Raw genomic sequence first — 20,526 nt, forward strand, 5'->3', positions numbered from 1 at the left:
TCATCAGGAGAAGCAAAACTTGCTGGTCGAGATGATATCAACTGATGTCTAGAACACAGTTCAAAAAGAGAACTAATCACAGAAAATGAGCTGTAGCTAGTAAAACAATCACACGCCAAAATGCTCATTTTCTGCGATTAGTTCTCTTTTTGAACTGTGTTCTAGACATCAGTTGATATCAACCAGCGCACCAGCCGAATCATACTGGTGTAGAAGGACTGAGGTTGAGATAGACCCTAAAGAATGACAGTCTCTGGTATCCAGAGCTGATACTGTGATGTCATAATGATTTATTCCACCAATAAGAGCCAACCTCATCCGTGATGTCACTATGGCTTGACTGTCCTATACTTGGCTCACATAAGAATCTCTTGAATGGGCCCAACCACTGACCCTCAAGCCTTGCATTGAAGAATGCTGGTGTAGAAGGATTGAGGTTGAGATAGACACTAAAGAATGACAGTCTCTGATATCCAGAGTAGAGAATGACACGGTGGCGGTTTACCCGCGGCCACCGCATTTTAGCCGCGGGTCACCCGCCGAAAACGGGGAAGAAAACTAGCAGTCGCTGCGGCGACGGGGACAAGGCCATTCACCGCCTGTGGGGCGGTGAATGGTCTTGTCCCCGCAGTGAGGCATGAAGGATCGCGCGGTCCCCGCAGCTCACACCCGCCTGCCCAATCGATTCTAGTGTTTAGCCAGCTCTCTCCCTTCTCCTCACCTTAGTTTGTAGATTTTCTTTTTCGGCGACCCGCACGCTATCAGAGAGCCGCGCACCCGCTGCTGCTCAGTTTCGGATCTTCTGCTCTGACGCAACCGGAAACAGGAAGTTGCAGCAGAGCAGAAGATTGAACACTGAGCAGCCGCGCGTGCGCGGCTCTTTGGGAAAGCGTGCAGGTTGCCGAAAAAGAAAACCTATAAACTAAGGTGAGGAGAAGGGAGAGAGCTGGCTAAACACTAGGATCGATTGGGCAGGCAGGTAGTGGCTGCGGGGACCGTGCGATCGCTAGTGTTCCCGGCTCAAATTGGAAGGAGGGAGTGAAAGGGAAAAGGATTCTGGGCCAAGGGGATGAAGATGGAAAGAAAAACCCACAGCAGGAAAGAAAGGGAAGGACAGGCAGGTGAGCCAGATGCTAGAAGCAGAGGGGGGTGGGGGGAGGAAGAAAGAGGGAAAAAAGCTAGATGGGGTTGAAAAGAAGAGACACACTGGTATGGAAGAGGAAGATAGGGGAAATCTGGACACAGGAAGGTAATAGAAAGAGGGGAAATTATGTGCATGGGGCATAGGGACAGAGACATAAAGGGGACATGCCATGGGGATGGTATATGGACACGGGGGGGGGCAATGGCAGATACATAGGGGAGATATTAGAAATGGGGAAAATAGGAGCACAGAAGCGAGATGGTTTGTGGGGATGGGACAGGGACCGAGCTCGCAGGCTCCAGTGGCTTGCACAAATTACATTGTAACGTGCCATGAAAATAAGAGGGAGGAAGGTAGATAGATAGGCCACGCGAGAGGAGCTGAAGGGTGGTAGAAAGGAACAGATGGTAAAGGAGGGAGGGAAGGGTGGTGGTGGAAAGGAATAGGACAGACATTGAAGGAGGGTGGAGAGGAACAGACCCTGAAGGGAAATGTGGAAGACAGAATGGGAAGAAGACAGATGCCAGACTATGGGGGAGCGGAGGGAAGAAGATGGGTGCTAGACCAATTGGGGGGGGAGTGAAGGGAGAGGCACAGTAACAGCAAATGGAAGACACAGAGAGAAGACACACAGTGGATGGAAGGAATTGAATGAGAAGATGTGGAAAGCAGAAACCAGACAACAAAGGTAGAAAAAAAATTCTATTTATTTTTTGCTTTAGTTGTGTTGATAAAAATTTATAAACAAAGCCCTGCCAGCTGAACATCTCTTTCTCTAGTTCAGCAGCAGGAACTTTGATTTATAAGAAAGGAATAAGCTAAATATTACAGTACTAAGGCTTATATGGATGCAGCGGGGACGGTGACGGGGCGGTGAATGGGATGGCAGTGGCGGTGACGGGGCGGTGAAAGGGATGGCGGTGACGGTGACGGGGCAGTGAAGGGAACGGCGGTGACGGGGCGGTGCAGAGGATGGTGGGCCGGTGACGGGGCGGTGACGGGGACAGATTTTTTCCCCGTGTCATTCTCTAATCCAGAGCAGATAGTGATGTCATAATGTCTCATTCCACCAGTACCTAAGAGCCAACCTCATTAGTGATGTCACAATGGCTTCATTGTCCTATTCTTGACTCACATAAGAATCAGAGTATGAATGGGCCCTGCCACTGACCCTTAAGCCTTGCATTGAAGAATGCTGGTGTAGAAGGACTAAGGTTGAGATAGACACTAAAGAATGACATGGGATGGTTTCCCACGGGAACGGTGATGAATTTTGTCACTGTGTCATTCTCTAAAACGCAGGGTTGTAGTGTCTCATACAGTTCAAACCAGCAGTCAGAACCAGAGTGGCAGAGGAGGAGGATGTGGTGGATTGACAACAGGCAGCTGCTTTCCTCCTCCTGTGCCAGGCAGACAGCATGGCAGGAAGTATGTACTGCGCTGAGGGAGGTAACCATAGGAACTGCCACTGTGTGCTGGCTGCTAATTCTACATTGAGCATTTGTACAGATTTCTCCCAGAAATGAAGTCAACCCTGACGCCTAACTGTAGATGATGTTATCTTGTAGGTTTTCTTGTTGCCTAGAGAATGGATGGAAGCAAACCCATGGCTTCTGACCACGCTAATCAGCCAACCTTACCCCATACTCTTCCTTCTAACCAGTGAGTTTATATTCCATCAGTATGGCACAAAGCCAGTCCTGAAGTGTTCTGAGAGAATTTTCTGCAAGAGTTTTTATGGAAAATGGGTTCTCAAAACTACAGGTCTGGCTCACTTCCCATACAAATAGCAAACAAGATCCAGGCTATGCTTACCCTCTCTTTTACTAATGCTGGCAGCACGGACTGGTGTGGTAAATGCTCCGACGCCCATAGAAATTCTAGGAGTCATATTTGATAGTAAATTAACTTTTCATGAACATATAGGTAGTATCGTAAAATCATCATTCTATAGACTCCGTCAAATTCGCTCTCTTTCACAATATCTTTGTACCAAATCTCGAAATATCCTGATCCACTCTTTAGTAATCTCTAGAATCGATTACTGCAATGCCCTTTATAAAGGAATTGCACAGAATGAAATAAGACGACTTCAAATAATACAAAATACTTCAATTAAATTACTAACAAGGACAAAAAAATTTGATCACGTAACACCACTGCTCAAGAAAGCTCATTGGCTGCCAGTATCCCATAGAATAACATATAAACTAAGCCTACTCACTTTTAAAGCAATGTTTTTTAAAACACCTGCATTTATTTTTAATACACTAATTCCCTACTCTACAAATAGAACATTACGATCCAACGAACAGCATTTATTAACAATTCCATCTCTCAAAATCATTAATACTAGAAGACAATTTATCTTCTCTGTTACTGCTCCACAAATTTGGAATTCTCTGCCAATATATTTAAGGAAAGAACATGATATTGAGAAATTTAAGATTAACTTAAAAACATTTCTTTTTAAAGATGCATTTGATTAACAAGTTCTTCCCTTGAATTCAATAATGCTGCTTTCGACAATTCTTTGAACTCCCATCCTTATGTTTTTCCCTACCTACTTTTTTATTATAAATTGTATTTCACTTCCCCTTTTTCCCTTCATTCATGTTTGTTTTTATTTAATGGTTATATATTAATTAATGTTTTATTGTTAATTTTAAAAATGCAATTTTATCTTATAGTTGTAATTTAAATATTTTCTTTTATGTATGTACATCGCTTTGAAGCAAGATTAAGCGATTAATCAAAAATTTTAATAAACTTGAAAAACTTGAAACTTGAATGGGCATCGGAGCATTTGCCGCACGGCACTCAGCTTTCTAAAAGGGGGCCTTAGAAACATTGAGACTCTGCTTTTTCTGAAAATGTTGTTTGAACTCTGGTCTTTAGTATGATTTTTTTTATAGTTAGATCTGGGTTGTTTGGGGGTTTGGGTTTTTGGCTTAATAAAGAGAATACACAAATTGGGACGCATCACTTTCCTCCTGTCCTTCAGAGAGACGTGGGGACCAATTAAGGTGAAAAGACACTTTAAATCAGTCAGTATTTAATGATGTGATTTTTTTCCCCTTTCCTGCCTGGCATTGGGGACAGCTCTACTGCTACTACCCAACACAAACTTAATGGATTTAAATGCAATACTTTGCATGGTAAAAGTCTGATTTAGGTTTATTGCAACTTGCTATGTTGCCAGCCTTTGCAAATCAAGTTAATTTAGATTTAAACAATATTTTATTGAACTAAAATAAATTTACACATACAATCTGTAAAGTACTCAAATCGTTCAATGTTTTTGCAATAACATTCTGTTTTACACTTCCCCACCATCTTACTGTTCTGTGCTCCGCCGCACTGCTTCGTGCCTTCTGCTGTGTGCTACGTATGGGCCTGCTCAGATTCAGCTCTCCCTATCCCATGTGTCTCCTGATGTTGTTCACTGCTAGGTGTAAACTTGCCCAGCCTCTTCTCTCTCTACTGTTACCCTGCTTTGAGCCTTTTGTCTGCTGAGCTTTCCTATTGAGCACATGATAGCGGACAATAAGCATGACTTCTTAAGGCTCCACCCCCTTGTCCCACAAACCAAAGCACATGGCAACAATGTGAGAATCTCTGCCCTGCCCACACCATGGCAAGATTACTGCTAGGGCTGCACAGCTAAAAGGGATCAGGTTAACAGTAAGAAGCAGTGGAAGGTACTAGTGCTGCCCAATTCACGATTCTAATCGGTTCACCTTCGAATCGATTTAAAATAAAAATAATCAACCTCACGATTCGGTAACTGACCCTCCCCCCTCAAGCAGGAGCAGCAGCGCTGACTCTTGCTGGCCGCTGCCGCACCTGCTTTAGAGGGCGAGGGTCAGTCGGGAAGTGCTAGTGTCCGGCTTCCCCCCCTGGCCTCCTGCGCACCATTTGCTTAATAACAGCAGCCTGCAGAGAAGATCGCTGGTGCTAGCGATCTTTGCAAACTGCCATAGGTCTTCGGAGCTGGTTCCTCTGCCGCGGTCCTGCCCCCTCCTCTGACGTCAGAGGCAGAATCGCGGCAGAGGGAACAACTCCGAAGACCTATGACAGCTTGCAAAGATCGCTAGCACCAGTGATCTTCTCTGCAGGCTGCTATTAGGTAAATGGTGCGCGGGAGGCCAGGGGGAACATGCAGGCCTTACGTGGGGGGGGATGGGAGCGAACAGGCCTTCGGGGGGGCAAGCAGGCCTTCAAAAGGGGGGGGGGGACAGGCCTTCAGGGGGGGGACAGACTTTCAGGGGAGGGGAGCCCTAGTCTAGAAATACACAGAGGGAGGGAAGGGGATTCAAAGAGACTTTGGGGGGGGAGGAAGAAATAATGGATCTAAAAACAGGAGAGGGAGAGAGATGGTGGATAATGGGATTTAGGGAGGGAAGGAACAGAAAGGGAGAAAAATTGGACACAAGGGATGGTGTGGAGTGGGGGATAGAGATACTGACTAGGAGGGTAGTTGAGAAAAGGTGGATCTGTGGATGGAGACAAAAAAAAAGAAAAGATGCCAGACCTCTGGGGCAGGGGAGGGAAATGGATGGTTAGCACGGAGAAAGAAGAAAGAAGGAGACCCTGGCAAGCAAGTTATCAGAAGACAACCAAAGCCTGGGACCAACAAGATTTGATGTGTGTATACTGTATGTAATGTAATGTAATTTATTTCTTATATACCGCTACATCCGTTAGGTTCTAAGCGGTTTGAAGAAAATATACATTAAGATTATAAATGAGAAGTAAGAAGGTACTTAAAAAATTCCCTTACTGTCCCGAAGGCTCACAATCTAACTAAAGTACCTGGAAATTAATAAAGAAGAGAAAATAAAGATGGTTGAAAAAAGAAAAATTCTATGTACTTGTATTGCAAGACATTGTTTGTATATCAAGTTAAAATTTAATCAAATGTTTTGCTTGTCTTGCAAAACACTTGCAAACCAAGGTTTTACTGGATATGTATATATATATAAAAGCATTGGCTGGTTTAGAATGCAGACGGGGGGGGGGGGGTCTTTGCCTTTGCTCTGTTTTGACTACTGCAGCCTCTTCCTTACCTTTCGGTCTCTAAGAAGGGGGGGGGGGAGGCCGAGTTAACGCGTTTGCTTTTTCTTAGCTTTGCTCTGTTTTGACCGTCCTCGGTTCCCCCCCTCCCGGCAAGCTACCTGAGAGGGGAGGGGCTACTGCGGGGAACTTGAAGAGCGCCGCCTTAGAGTGGCAGAGCGCCGTCCAATAGCGCGAGGGCGAAGCTAGCCATGCCCCTCCGCTGCGAGGGCTCGCGTCCCTTGTACTGCAAGGTGACAGGCGTCGCCCTACGGAACGGGCGCGAGATAACAAGACGAGCCGCTAGGATCGGCGGGCGCGAGACCACAGGCAGGAGCCGTTGTTGGGCGCGAGACCAACAGGCAGGAGCCGTTGGAGGGCGCGAGACCAACAGGCAGGAGCCGTTGAGGCGCGGTCGGCGCGAGGATCCCTCCCATGGCGGCGAACTCGGTGCACTGGTTCCGGAAGGGGCTGAGGCTGCACGACAACCCGGCGCTGCAGGCGGCCCTGCGCGGGGCGCAGGAGGCGCGCTGCATCTACATTTTGGACCCCTGGTTCGCGGCCTCTTCCTCGGTGGGCATCATCCGCTGGAGGTGAGCTTGATGCCGTCTGTTCTTGTCATTGGCTCTCCCCCTCCTCCTTTCAAATGATTGGCCGGCAGCGGTCAGCCTGCAGCTGCCCTCCCTCTGACGTCACTTCCTGGTCTCGTGACCAGGATCTGACGTCAGAGGGAGGGCCACGGCCCCAGAGCAGTGCATGCACCTAGGTCTCATGCATATTCATTGGGGAAATCCTGAAAACCCGACCCGACTTTGAGGTCCCTGGGCTAGAGGGTGTTGCAGGTCCTGAAGCACTAATAATAGCTTTATTTTTATATACCGCCATACCACAAACAGTTCTACGTGGTTTACAAGGGAAGAGACTGCATAGAGCAGGGGTCTCAAAGTCCCTCCTTGAAGGCGGCAATCCAGTCGGGTTTTCAGGATTTCCCCAATGAATATGCATGAGATCTATGTGCACGCACTGCTTTCAATGCATATTCATTGGGGAAATCCTGAAAACCCGACTGGATTGCGGCCCTCAAGGAGGGACTTTGAGACCCCTGGCATAGAGGCAGCGCCATTACAGAGAACTTTCAAAATTACATTGGCACGTTAAGATTAGTCAGGTTGATCTGGAAGTGTTTTGAAAGTACATCCAAACCCCCCAACTATTAGTAAAAGGCTGGGTGGCCCCACAACCCGCAGCCACACGCAAACCTTGTCTCTTCACCGCGCCGCATGTGCAGATATGCACTTCAGACTCGGCCCTCAATCGCAACAGCTTTTCAAAACCCGGACAAAGTGCCAGGTTTTAGAAAAGCCGTCTGCATGCCTGGACACTCCTCTTAAAAAGTGGGCATATCCGGATGTCTGATAATCGTACATTAGATGGAAGCTAGGGGGGAGTGGACCCCCCACCAATATTAGCCCTATTGCTCCAATGCTTAGTCTGCGCCAGCCACGTATCTAAAAGGTGATGAGTTTGGAGACCCTCCCTATCCTTTTGCTCATTGATGAAAACTGAGGGGCCTCTGATATGTAAAAAAAAAAACAACCTGGCATGATTACCAGCTATCCTGCGATAAAATTACTTTATGCCTGCAGTACAGGAAGCATTTCAGCAAAGGTGTTAGCTCATATAGAATCCTTTACCCATAGATGTTAAGTATAGCTTAATGCAGTTATTGGGTATTCTACAGTCTTGCAGAGAGAAAAAGATTTTCTTGTGCATTATGCACTTAGGAAACTTTGTACAAGGTCCAGGGCAGGAAGAAGGCTCCATCCTTGAACGGAAACAAAATGCCTTCTGGCCCAGCCCACTAGCAGGCCGGCAGAGGCCTGCAACAAGTCCAGGAGGGGGGGTCAGGCGAGCGCTAATCCAACTATAAGCTGTGACCCCCATTCCAAAAATATAGTATATATTTCATATTGTTTATAGTACAGTGAAAATCTAAACACCAATTGTAAAGGAACTTTTGTCAAATTTTACACATTTATGGTATATAATAAATAGGCAAAAAGTCACTACTTATTATGTACAGTGACGGTTCACAGAGTAGTAACTTGTTTTGTTTATAATAGTTGACATGTACATTTTTATTGCACATTGGTGCATTTCTTTCTGTAGACTATGTCATTCATCCCATGCAGAGGAATCCAGTGATACGGGTAAGGGTAAACTAGAAGCACATCTCCTTATAAGAAGCACAGAGTGATATGGGGACTTGATGGACCTAAGGTCTGATCTGGAGATGGCAGTTCTTATGTTGATTTCTATCCCATTGTCCCCAAAGAGCTCAGAATGGTTTACAGGTTAACCCAGACATGAGCAACTCCGGTCCTTGAGGGCCGAAATCCAATTGGGATTTCACCAAGGAATATGCATCCTGATGACGCCTTAGGGTGAAACACAGAACTGTATCGAGCTAAAATGTTCTCAAAGATCAAGTTTGATTGCATGAAAGTGGAGGCAAATCCAGTAGACAACGGCATGCAGAAGATAATTGAGAACTGATACAGATAAGAAGATTAGGCACTGAATACAGTGTTTTATTGAAAGAAAAAGTTAAAATTCATGAAAAGTTCATCCTATGTGTTGGATAGATTGGGGGGATCGTCACTGTTTGGGAGAATAATTGTGTGTATGTTTATTATGAAAACAATGCAATAATATGTTTTAAAGGTGCTATGTTATAATAAATTATGAATTATTTATAAGCATAAGAAGCAATGTGAAACATAACTCTTAATTGGGTATTTTGTCAATGAATATGCACGAGATCTATTTGCATGCACTGCTTTCAATGCATATTCATTGGGGAAATCCTGAAAACCAGACTAGAATACTGCTCTCGAGGACCAGTTGCTCCTGTCTGGGTTAAAACATACATAGTTAACAGGTTACAAATTACATTACATTTGCCATAATTTCAGTACAAGTTTCCGATACCAGTTTTTTCCTAGCTACGCATTAAAGGTGTATTCTAATATGTATAATATACAGTTTACCGGTTACAATTTACCCTGGTTATTCTTACAGTGCTTATTAGCTACCATTTCTTTTGATTTTACATTTTTGTTTTCATTCTGCATTGTGTTATTGATATGACGTTTTTAATATATAATTGTTCTTTCTGGTATGTTCTCACATGTATACATTTATTTTTTTATTATCATTCTTTTATATATTCAAGGCTTATTTAAAAAAAAAAATATTTTAAATTAAATTTTATCTCCAATTATGTATTTATTTATTCATGCTTTTATGTGTTTTGACTCCTGAGGCAGGCTTTGCAGGCGAAACACAAATCGTGTTAATTATTGACATCAATAAATCCATCTGTTTGAATGCCATAGACTGTATGGTTCTTCATCTTTTTTGCTGTTTTGTTTGTTTTTGGCTTTGCAGAGGATTTGTCTTCTGACTTGTGCTAGGCCAGTGTGGGAACTTCACATCCTATTTAGATTGTTAATATCCATGTGTTCCATAGTTATGAAATAACTGCTGTTGACACTCATCCCAAATAAATTGTTTATTGGAAAATCATGTAACGTTATCTTATGATACTGTGATATTTGGAATGTCCATGAGAAAAAAAAGAGTCAGATATCATCGTGTAACAATAAACTTTTATTGATCATGACAGGAGTTGCCATCCAACATATTACTAATAACTGGAAAGACCACAGTAGACTTAATTTTAATTTCTGGTGGAATTCATTGTGTCACCTATATAGAATGGAAAGATCACTGGCGGTACAGAATGGAAAGTATAAAAGTTTTATAAAAAATATAGGAGCCATTAACATCTTTTTGTTATGATTAAATGCCATTTTTCTATTAATTATACACCACTTAGTTGAAAGAGGGAAGGGGTTCAATGGGAGGAGGGTTTAATTTATATTTATAAGATACACTGATAAGATGTTCAAGTGATCTAATTAATAGTGTTTTATGAATTTTGTACACTTGAAGAAAGTTTAAAAATGACACTGTTGACACTCATCCCACCAAGCTCCTCCTAAAAATTGACATTCATAATTGCCTTTGTCAAATAACATTATATACATAATAGAACAAAGCTAAACCCAGCACATTCTCAGCCCCTCATAACCCTCAGCTAACCAATTGCAACAGCAGATACAGCATATCCACTTAAGCATCTGAATAGAGGTGATACCTGTTAATAAGGTCAGCAACTCTTTTTGAGAACTAAAATCTCCATGACAGATTTGGCATTTTTGTTATTACAATTTTCATATTGCAAACATTAAGCAGAATGCCAATTGATATTAATTGGTTTCTTTTTTTTTTAATTCTTTATTCATTTTCGTATGTTACAAGTGTAGCAAATAAACTCATTTAAAACTTAAAGATACACACTTGATTAACTCTCATATAAGCATCAAATTTAACATTTCATTACAAATTAAAATTCTATAATTTTAAATATTATGAAAGAAATCTAACATTTATATCATTCTTATTGAATCTAATAATCCCTCCCCCTCCCTCCCTCCCTATTCAATAAATCATAAAATCATCCTTACTGTGAAATTATTGAAATACTCATGTATCATATAATAACAAGTAAAACCCACCCTTTCCCCCCTAATCAAATACCTTAACATGGGAAAAGTTAATCATTCATTACAAAAATCTGTTAACGGTCCCCAGACTTTCTGAAATTTACTAATATAACCTTTTTGCGTTGCTGTTGTGAGCTCCATTTTGTATATATGACACACAGAATTCCACCAAAAATTATAAATTTAACCTGTCATGTTTTCCAATTGTATGTTATTTGTTGTATTGCTATTCCAGTTAAAATAAACAGAAGTTTGTTGTTACTTGATGAAATTTGACTTCTTGCTCTCATAGTTGTTCCAAATAAAATAGTATCATATGTCAAGGCTACCGGATTTTCTAACATCCTATTAATTTGAGGCCAAATTGATTTCCAAAATGATAAAATAAATGGACAATAGAATAAAAGATGATCTAATGTCCCAGCTTCAAGATGACAGTGCCAACATCTATTAGACTTAGAACTATCTATTCTTTGCAAACGAACAGGGGTCCAAAAAGCTCTATGCAAAAGAAAAAACCACGTTTGTCTCATAGATGCTGACACTGGTTTCTTTTAAGCGGACTGTGAACTCGTGTTCCATACATGTTCCTAGAATAAATCTCAAATTGAATTACAATTTCAGAAGACATGTTTTTATAACTCCACAACCTGCGTCAGTATCTTAGAGAGATGTGGTCATCACTTTTAAATTTTCTACATGTTATCATTCTCAATTTTTTTTAAAAAAATCCTAAATTTGGTGTATTTTCAATGTCAATGATAGCATGTACCAAGTAAGAATAATGTACACCGTTGTCTCTCAAACTGCATGCTGTGGCATTGAGGAGTGCCCTGGAGTGCTACAAGAGATTCTCAAATTTTATTTTTAGAAATTACCTTCAGAAGTATGCACTAGAATAGATGCAAGAGTCTGTCAATGTTCTGAGGGTCGGCGTGTGTATGTATTCAACCGCCCAGATTGGTCCTCGAAAACTAATGGCAAGTAGTTTTAGTTTTTATGCAGTAATTATCCTAACTTGAGTAACAAAGCAATTAAGGCTCTGTTACTGTTTGGATCTTTGCAAACTTGGATTTTCAGCTCTAACAAATTAAATAAATAAGAGGACTGCAGATGGTGGGTGATGAAATGGGTGTTTGCTTGTCGACGATCAAGCTGCGTTTTGAGTTAATTTGCACTCAAAAGCAAGCTCATCCATCGCATTGATTAGCAATTATATCTATTTTAGTTTCACCAATGTTACGATTACCCAGACGTAGCTTAAAGAATGGGTTATTCTACTGTTTTGCGTTGATTTCTATTCTGTTTGATGTGTCTTGTTGGCCAATAGATTTTTTTTTTTTTTTTAAAAAGAACTCAAATTTTATTTTTTGTTAGTTTTGCAATTTTATAATTTCAATTCTAATGTGCTGTGAAAAACATTTGCTTCGTTTAGTGTGGCTGAGCTAAAAAAAAAAAAAGTTTGAGAGACACCGATGTACACTAATGAGAATATCTGAAATGTAGCAACTAAATTTTTTAAAATGGAAGCTTTTCCAGTGCACATCTAGGTTATCTTGTGGTTGCTGTGTAGGGGAAGACGACTTTGGTTATGTGATGGTGAGAGATCAGATATTTGTGACCGTCCCATCTACAACACTCGCTCTAGAGCTCCCATATCAGGACTTGGCATAGGTGTTTCTAGGGATGGAATTAGGCAGAGTTGCTATGTGCATATGTGTACATGCTTCTACGATTTAGATGTGAATTTGTGTACTGCGAGAGTTCATTTTACGAACCTATTTTATAAAAGCACATAGGCACCTATGTTGCCTTTATATAAATAAACGCCTTTTCAATATTTCACTTAGGCATTTGATTATGAAATGGCCTCCAATAATGTCCACTGCCACATAAGCATTTATATAGGTAGATAGATAGGGTAGGTTGGACCAAAAATATGACAACACTTAGTGGAATAACCTGTTTCCATATGTTCCTACAAACTCTGGATATTGGTTTTTAGGAACATGAGATTTGTAGATAATGACCCAAAGGCATCAGGAGGTGACCATGGTGGCAGAGATCCAAGAGGAATAGATTATGTAATGCTTGCTCTTTGGATTGTTGCAGAGTTTATAAAAATATAAGATACAGGTGTTGCATAAATGTGATTCAGGTGGGAATGCCTTCTATCCGTCTTCAATCTGTCCTGATTTTGCTTTTGTTTTCCGTCTGTCAGATTTCTTCTTCAGTCTCTGGAAGACTTGGATAACAGCTTAAGAAAACTGAATTCTAGACTGTTTGTGGTCAGAGGGCAACCGGCAGATGTTTTCCCAAGGCTCTTCAAGGTAAAACTGGAGCACAGCAGTTTAGTGTCATGTACGAGGCATTCTGATGGGTGTATACACTGCAGTTTAATTGCCGATACTGAAAACTGGTGACTCAAGATAGGTGACAATAGCGCCCGTTTACAGAATGCCGATACTTAGAGTACATGCATGATTGGCGCCAAAAAAAGCTAACGTTTTGTGTGTGCTAGGCGCTCTTTTGTAGTGTATGTGCTTAACGTGCGTTTGTCTAAGAGGTGTCAGGTCAAAAGTGCGCCGGGACAAAGGCGCGGGCTGAAGAAAATGACTTTTAAAGGGCTACAATGGGGGGTGTGGGGGGAACCCCCCCCCACACTTTACTTTATACAGATCGCGCCGCGTTGTGGGGGGTTTGGGGGGTTGTAACCCTCCACATTTTACTGAAAACTTCACTTTTTCCCTAAAAAACAGGGAAACAGTTAAGTTTGCAGTATAATGAGGGCAGTTACAACCCCCCAACGCTGTCACGATCTGTATTAAGTAAAGTGGAGGGGGTTCCCCAACAAAACCCCCCTTCGGAGCCCCTAAAAACACTCTCTTTCTTCGGCGCGTGCTTTCGTCTTGCGCTCAGTTGTCGGCGCGCGCCTTTGTCTTCGGCGGTTTTGTCTATGAACCGTCTAAGAAATATTCTGAAATCAGCTCTATGGGTTCATCGGTTTTGATGTTTTGAATACAACTTTGTCTAAGTGTGTTTAATTTTAGATGACTTGTTTAAGCCTTCACTTTTTATTTTTTTTTTATTTATCTTAGGTGTGGTGGTAGTTTTAATAACCAATTGCTTTTGTTCTTTTTGAAGTTTTTCCACATTGGATTCAGATCTTGCTTTTTAATACTTTCCTCCTGAAGCATTTGTGCCAGTACTTCTAATCTGACAGTCATGATTGTCGTTCGCTTGTCACCTGTACTGTATATGGCACTACTATATACTCCTTGAGTTTGCCCCAAATGAACCTAGAGCTGCTCACTGTGTGGGAGCACAACACTGGCAAGCTGCTTGACTGATTGGAAGCTGCATTTTTTGTATGCATTTTATCAATCTTAATATTTTATCAAATTTCAGAATATATTCCATCCGAGACCAAATATGTCAGTTGACGTTCATGCATTACCAAGGAAAATAAATCCAGCAAACAGAGTGCTGCTTTCAGAACCTCAAGTTACATATAATTGTCTCTTTCTTTTTTGAGTTCAATAATTTTTATTAAGTATTTTAAAGGATACAAGAATCATTTAAAGTACATAGAAACAAAATAAAGCTTTCTGTATACAAAATATATAAATCTATGTTTAACTGTATAGGAGCAAAGGCTCCAATTATTAAAAATGTATGTAAGGGATATATAAGATAAAGATGAGAGAGAGCAGTAAAGGAAAAAGGAAAGAAAAATGAAAGAAAAATGAAAGAGAGAAGAGAGGAGAAGAAAAGGATAACAGGAGTGTCTAAGAAGATGAGCGTACATAGGAATCTAAGAATGACCATGGAGATTTGTTGTATTTCAAGTTCATGCAGGTTCGGAATGTAACTCTCTTCTCATATGCATAGGATTCAAATCTATGATACATACTCAGAGAGTTCCACCAAAAGGTATAATCTAGTAGCGAAGGTGATTTCCAATTTTTTAGAATGTGCATGAGAGCAGTCACCAACATGGTATCAATGAGTTTAGGTGGACAATTTGATTGTGTGAAACATGGGTGTTGAGAGCGAAGGATTACAATGTCCATAGAGATTTCTTCTGAGCAGTTAGTAATAGATTGTATGGTGTTCCAGACGTAGGTCCAAAAAGAACGGACTAGAGTACAATGAAATAACATATGATCAAGAGTTCCTTCCTCTTTCAAACAGTTCCAGCAAACAGAGTCTTGCTTTAAGTTAAATTGTCTCTTTCTTATAGGAATGGGGAGTGACTCGACTGACCTTTGAGTACGATTCTGAGCCCTTTGGAAAAGAAAGGGATGCAGCAATTATGAAGATGGCAAAGGAATCAGGAGTTGAAGTAATTGTAGAAAACTCTCACACGCTCTATGATTTGGACAGGTGAGAAGTCAGTGTATAGCAGTGATCTTCATTGCAAGACCTATGAGCCAATGGCGGCCTTCTGGATGACCCACACTGCAGTCTAGGGTACCATTCCAACCTCCTCCCCCCTTGGGATCCAACACTACTTTCTCGGCAGCTGCTTTTTCACTCTTCAGGCCACTGGCAGCATGAGTGAAGTAAACACGCTGTCTTTGGCAACCCGGAAGCTTTCCCTCTGCTAATGCTTCCTTTCCCCCACATAAGCAGAAAGCTTCCGTGCCGCTGAAGGCAGTGTGTTTACTCCACTCATGCTGCCCACGGCCCGAAGAGTGAAAGACCAGCCGTGCAAGGCTTTCAGTGACTCCTGTGTATCATTGGCTTGGGACAAGTCTAGTGGCTACGGGGTGGGGGTAGGAGGAGGGTGCTCGCCCTTGGAGCATGCACCATGGCGTTCATGGCTCTTGCTGCCCGCCACAGCTCAGCCCTAGCAGCTACCACAAGTCCTCAACCGCTAACCAGACACACACAGCCCCAAGGCCACTACTGCCGGAGTCCCTGAAGGTGATACACCGAGTGCTTGTAGTAATGTTCCTCTGACTTTCTGGTGTCTAGGATTAACTCTCCATTCAACCCTTGACTTTAAACACAAAAAAAGTTTGGAAGTCTAAGCAAATTTAATCCTTTTTTTCCCCCCCATTTTTACAAGCATTTGGGGACATAAAACATTTTAATGTCAACTAGTTGCGACCTTGCAAAAAACTTTTAATGATCCTGCAATGAGAGTATCATAACTGGTATTATTTAATAGCGCAGGGAGTGTAGTAACAGTAATGACTTTGAAGAGAACTGCATCATAAAATAATCTCCAATTTTAGGGAGTCCTTATTTCAGGTTAATAGGGGGTAGGAACATGAAAAAGGAACTTTTTTTCCCTCAAGTACCTAATTTCATTTTAGTTTGATACATTGTAAACTGCTTAGATCAGTACAATGCAGGAGCGGTATCTCAAATCTTAACAAACAAACATACTTTTTCACATATCACACTCTGGAACTCTGCCACAAGATTTTAGGCATATAAAATGGTAATACTTTTTTATTGGACTATCCAGAGTCCATAGCATTGCATGAAATCTATTTCAGCCCAGTAATATAAACATGATCAATATGTTGTAATAACATGAGCTTTTGAGAAGCCAAATGTTCCCTTTCCAGATGTCTAGCACCAGTATGTTGCCAAAGCTTTGCATTACAGATTTTATAAGAGGTTGGTTAAACAGCATGTCATTAGCCCAAGTCAGGCTGATCCCCAGGTTCAGTACTTCACTGAATAACAACATCTGCACACATTTTGCGATACACATTCTTCAAACATCTGCTGCTTACCAGTATCAGTACTGAGAAGTCCTTTGATTTTTTTCTGTTGTTTTAATTTATTGGGATTTATTAACTGTTTTTACTTAAATAATCTCACAGGCTTCTATATAAAGTAGTATGTTTCCGAGATATAGAAAAATATTATTTTGTCCCTCAGATTTTTTTTTTTATTGACTCCTGTCCTCCCAAACACTCCTATGTTAAATGCACTTTAATTAGAACTAGCTAGGAAGCTGTGGAAAGTGGAGGAGTGGCCTTGTGGTTCAAACTGCTGCCTGTGACCCTGAGCAAGTCACTTAAACCCTCCATTGCCAAGCTACCGTTGCGAGCCCACTGGGATAGATAGGGAAAATACTTAGAGGACCTGATTAGATTGTAAATTGGTTATGAACTGTGCCAGTGGGCAGTATATGAAGTACAAAATGAACTAGAGCCAGGATGAGTTTGGTCTAGTGGCATCTCTGAATCATCTTGAGTGAAGTCACACAGCAGAACATGTGCAGTGTTGAGGCTCTGATTGCGTTAGTAATAAATCTCTTCTTTCAGCACATGCATGGGTGGCTGGAAGACAGATGCTGGAGAGGAAAGGAGGAGTCTTAGACTAGCACATAGCAATGGCTTAAAGAGCAAAAGAAAAAATGTTCAGGGTTGCATATTTTTTTTAAATAATGGGGAATGTGGGAGGAGGAGTATTCCGACAGGTGTAAGTAAGGCTGAGAGCTTGCCTGGTTACATCATTGTTACATAAACTGGTTTTGGAATAAGAATGCAGTAGTTCAACTCTTCATTTTGTTTATTTAATTATTTGGTTTTATATCCTGTCCTCCCCAAAGAGCTTAGAACCGTTTACAACGCATTCAGTTCTGGTCTTGAGAAAGATGTGGTGGCACTGGAGGGGTTTAAGGATGGGGATAGGATTCCTCATATGGGGAAAGACTGAAAGGGTTGTGGCTCTTGAGCTTGAAGGAGAGATGGCTGGGGGAGATGCGATTGGAGTCTACGGGCTCCTTTTACTAAGGTACGCTAGTGTTTTTAGCGCATGCAGGAAATTACCATGTGCTACGCTTCTAGAACCCACGCCAGCTCAATGCTGGCGTTAAGGTCTAGCGTGCGTTAAAACCCTAGTGCACCTTAGTAAAAGCCCCAAGTATGTTTGCAAAAGTGTTGTGTGATTGTTTTTAGATTTTAATAAAATGGTGTGCTAGCTGTGACAAGTCCATTTTAAAAGATAATATATAGAAATAAAACAAAAAAATAGTTTGATACCTTTATTTTAGTCCAATATAAAAAAAAATCTTTATTTTTTTTATATTACCTCGATTTTAATTTAAAAAAATTATAAAATTTTATTAATTGGTTAATGCAGGTGAAACACTTAAACCTTATAATCTAAAATAAATCCTCATTCATTTGCATCGTGTTATGTTCTTTAAAAAAGGTTTTCATTTTCCACGGTAGGCAACAATTTTGTATTTAAATGATGTATGTTAGGTTAACTCTCTGTTTCTGATTATGGTTAGAATAATTGAACTTAACGGCCAGAAGCCACCCCTGACCTACAAACGCTTCCAAGCCATCATCAGTCGCATGGAACTACCCAGGAAGCCCGTCTGCAGCATCACCCAGCAACAGATGGAAACATGCAGGGCAGATATTCATGAGAACCACGATGATACGTATGGTGTGCCATCTCTAGAGGAGTTGGGTACGTGAGCAGGATTTATTTATTCATTCGATTTTCTATACCATTTATTCTATACCATTTATGAATGAATTTATTCAGATGCTGAAGTATTTTTCCCTGTCTGTCCTGGTGGGCTCACAATCTATCTAATGTACTTGGGGCAAAGAGGAAATTAAGTGACTTGCCCAGGGTTGCAAAAACAGAGTGGGTTTGAATCCACATCTTCAGGGTGCTGAGGCTGTAGCTTTAACCACTGTGCCAAAACTCCCCCTAGGTATAGATTTGGTCATTTTACTATTCTACTGTTGACAAAATTGTAAGTTTTATGTTAAACTGTAGCTGCTGTATACCTCCTTAGATATAAAGACATTTTAATAAATTCTAACAAATAAAGTATGAAATCCTTTCAGTCAGGTTAACCACATGTTCCTTCATGAGGGCAATGAGGATTCACTGGAAAGGAAGGTAGTTTTCAAATTGTGTAGAAGAATAGGAGAGCAAGCAGGACAAGAATAAGCAACATATGAATGACCTCACATGTTGGTGATGTCATCCAGTGAAGCCTGAGTCAAGAGCCGTGTAATCCCACTGTTGCATAGGAAGTCGCTCTCTAAATAGACTTTTCCTGCCAGTTATCTGGCTCTGAGAGTTATACCATGTAAAATGGCCCAGATCCACATTCTGGCAATATTCTGCACAGGAGGTATAAGTTGATTTGATGTCACCTATATGCTAGGACTGATACCCTGCTGTCTTCGGAAACCTTTACAGGAAAGCAGATTGGCTTTCCCACTAGCCCTTCAATGATTGTTGGCTATATAAGGTTCTGGGTAGAATCTTTGATTTCAAGGCCAAAAGGTTGCCGATTCAAATTCTAAAATTCCTAGTGAAAGCTTTAAGCTGCAGAGTGCTAAAGCAATTGAGGAACACTCACATTCCTGTTTGCTAAATTACAAAGTACAGTAGAGTCTCTGTTAACCAAGACTCACACAACAGTCAAAAAACCCACCAGTCTAAAAATATAAATGTCTCGAAGCACCAGCAGTAGCGTCCTGAACTACAAATGCTCCCTCAAGCAGCTACGAACCTCCCTCCCTCCTGAAGCAGGAGCGCAGCAGTGGTCCTGAGCTGCAAAGCCCTCTTCCCTCTATCCCTGAAGTGGCAGAAGCAGTGGTGGTCCTGAACCTGAACCCCCTTGTTCTCTTACTCAAAATACAGTGGTCAGCAGGAGGCATAGGTTACTGGCAGCCAGTCCCGGCAGGGCCTTTTCTCTGATGTGTCGGAAATGTCGCATCAGAGGAAAGGCCATACTGGGGCTGACTGCCAATAGCCTGTGCTTCCTGCTGACCACTGCATTTTGAGAGAGAAAGAGAGAAATTGCCGCCTGCTTCTGCCACTTCAAGGCTTGAGGGAGGATGGTTTTGCAGCTTAAGACTGCTGTTGCTTTCGGAGGGGGGGGGGAATTGAGTGTGTTTCTAAGACACTCAATTAACTAGAAAAAAAGTAATCCGGTAGTTATCTGGTATCCACCAATCCCCGTGGGTGCCGAATAACTGAGATTCTACTGTAAGTCAGGAAGCACCCATTAGAAATATCATTGACTGTATTGGAATAACTTAGCTATTTGCTCTGGTTTGCGATTTAGGGTTTTCTACAGAAGAACTAGGTCCAGCTGTGTGGCATGGAGGGGAAACTGAGGCACTGGCACGACTTGATAAGCATCTGGAACGAAAGGTAAAGGAAGAATTTTTTCTGGAATTATGCTGACAGTTTGGCATTACTAGTATTCTTGTAACGTCTTTAGTAGCAGCTGATGTTACAGCGGCTCCATACAGAGATAGCTTTGCTGATGTACAATAGACTGTTAGAAATACAATAAAGTACGAATATCTAATTAAAATATACCCCTTTCCCCAGAAATATTCACATAAACTCAACTTTGCATGCAATGAATATAATGTTCTTTATTTATCAAGATTTGATTGTCTCGTTCATATACGACATACACAAAGTATTATTAAACAATCTTAAAAAAAAAAAAATCCACTCTTTTTATGCAAAAAGCACTGGCCCCTCAATTATGAAATACAATCCTCATGCAAATTTAAAAAACAGATCTACTTGATTCTTAACAATAAAGCTCCAAGTAACTAAGACCATACAGGCATGCTCTGCAGAAATGCACTTGTTATACCGATTACTACCCATGTTAGCGCCATATGATTTCCGAACAGTTGTTCAGGCCATGGTCTTGTTGACTCGATTACT

The 20,526-nt window shown here is 41.4% G+C and overlaps 1 protein-coding gene across 2 annotated transcripts in view; it reads left to right on the forward strand.

Annotated features, from left to right (window-relative positions):
* The first annotated feature begins 6,390 nt into the window (after nt 1–6,390).
* Nucleotides 6,391–20,526, forward strand: part of CRY2 (cryptochrome circadian regulator 2) — a 29,625-nt gene continuing 15,489 nt past the window's right edge. For both annotated transcript variants that reach the window (XM_033928490.1, XM_033928491.1), the window contains exons 1-5: nt 6,391–6,792; nt 13,052–13,160; nt 15,074–15,216; nt 18,095–18,279; nt 19,904–19,992. In XM_033928490.1, the coding sequence (XP_033784381.1) occupies nt 6,635–6,792; nt 13,052–13,160; nt 15,074–15,216; nt 18,095–18,279; nt 19,904–19,992 (684 nt within the window). In that variant the 5' untranslated portion in view covers nt 6,391–6,634. The remainder of the gene's footprint in view (nt 6,793–13,051; nt 13,161–15,073; nt 15,217–18,094; nt 18,280–19,903; nt 19,993–20,526) is intronic.

Source organism: Geotrypetes seraphini, chromosome 19 (genome assembly GCF_902459505.1).
Source record: "Geotrypetes seraphini chromosome 19, aGeoSer1.1, whole genome shotgun sequence".
NCBI classification, from domain to species: Eukaryota; Metazoa; Chordata; class Amphibia; order Gymnophiona; family Dermophiidae; genus Geotrypetes; species Geotrypetes seraphini.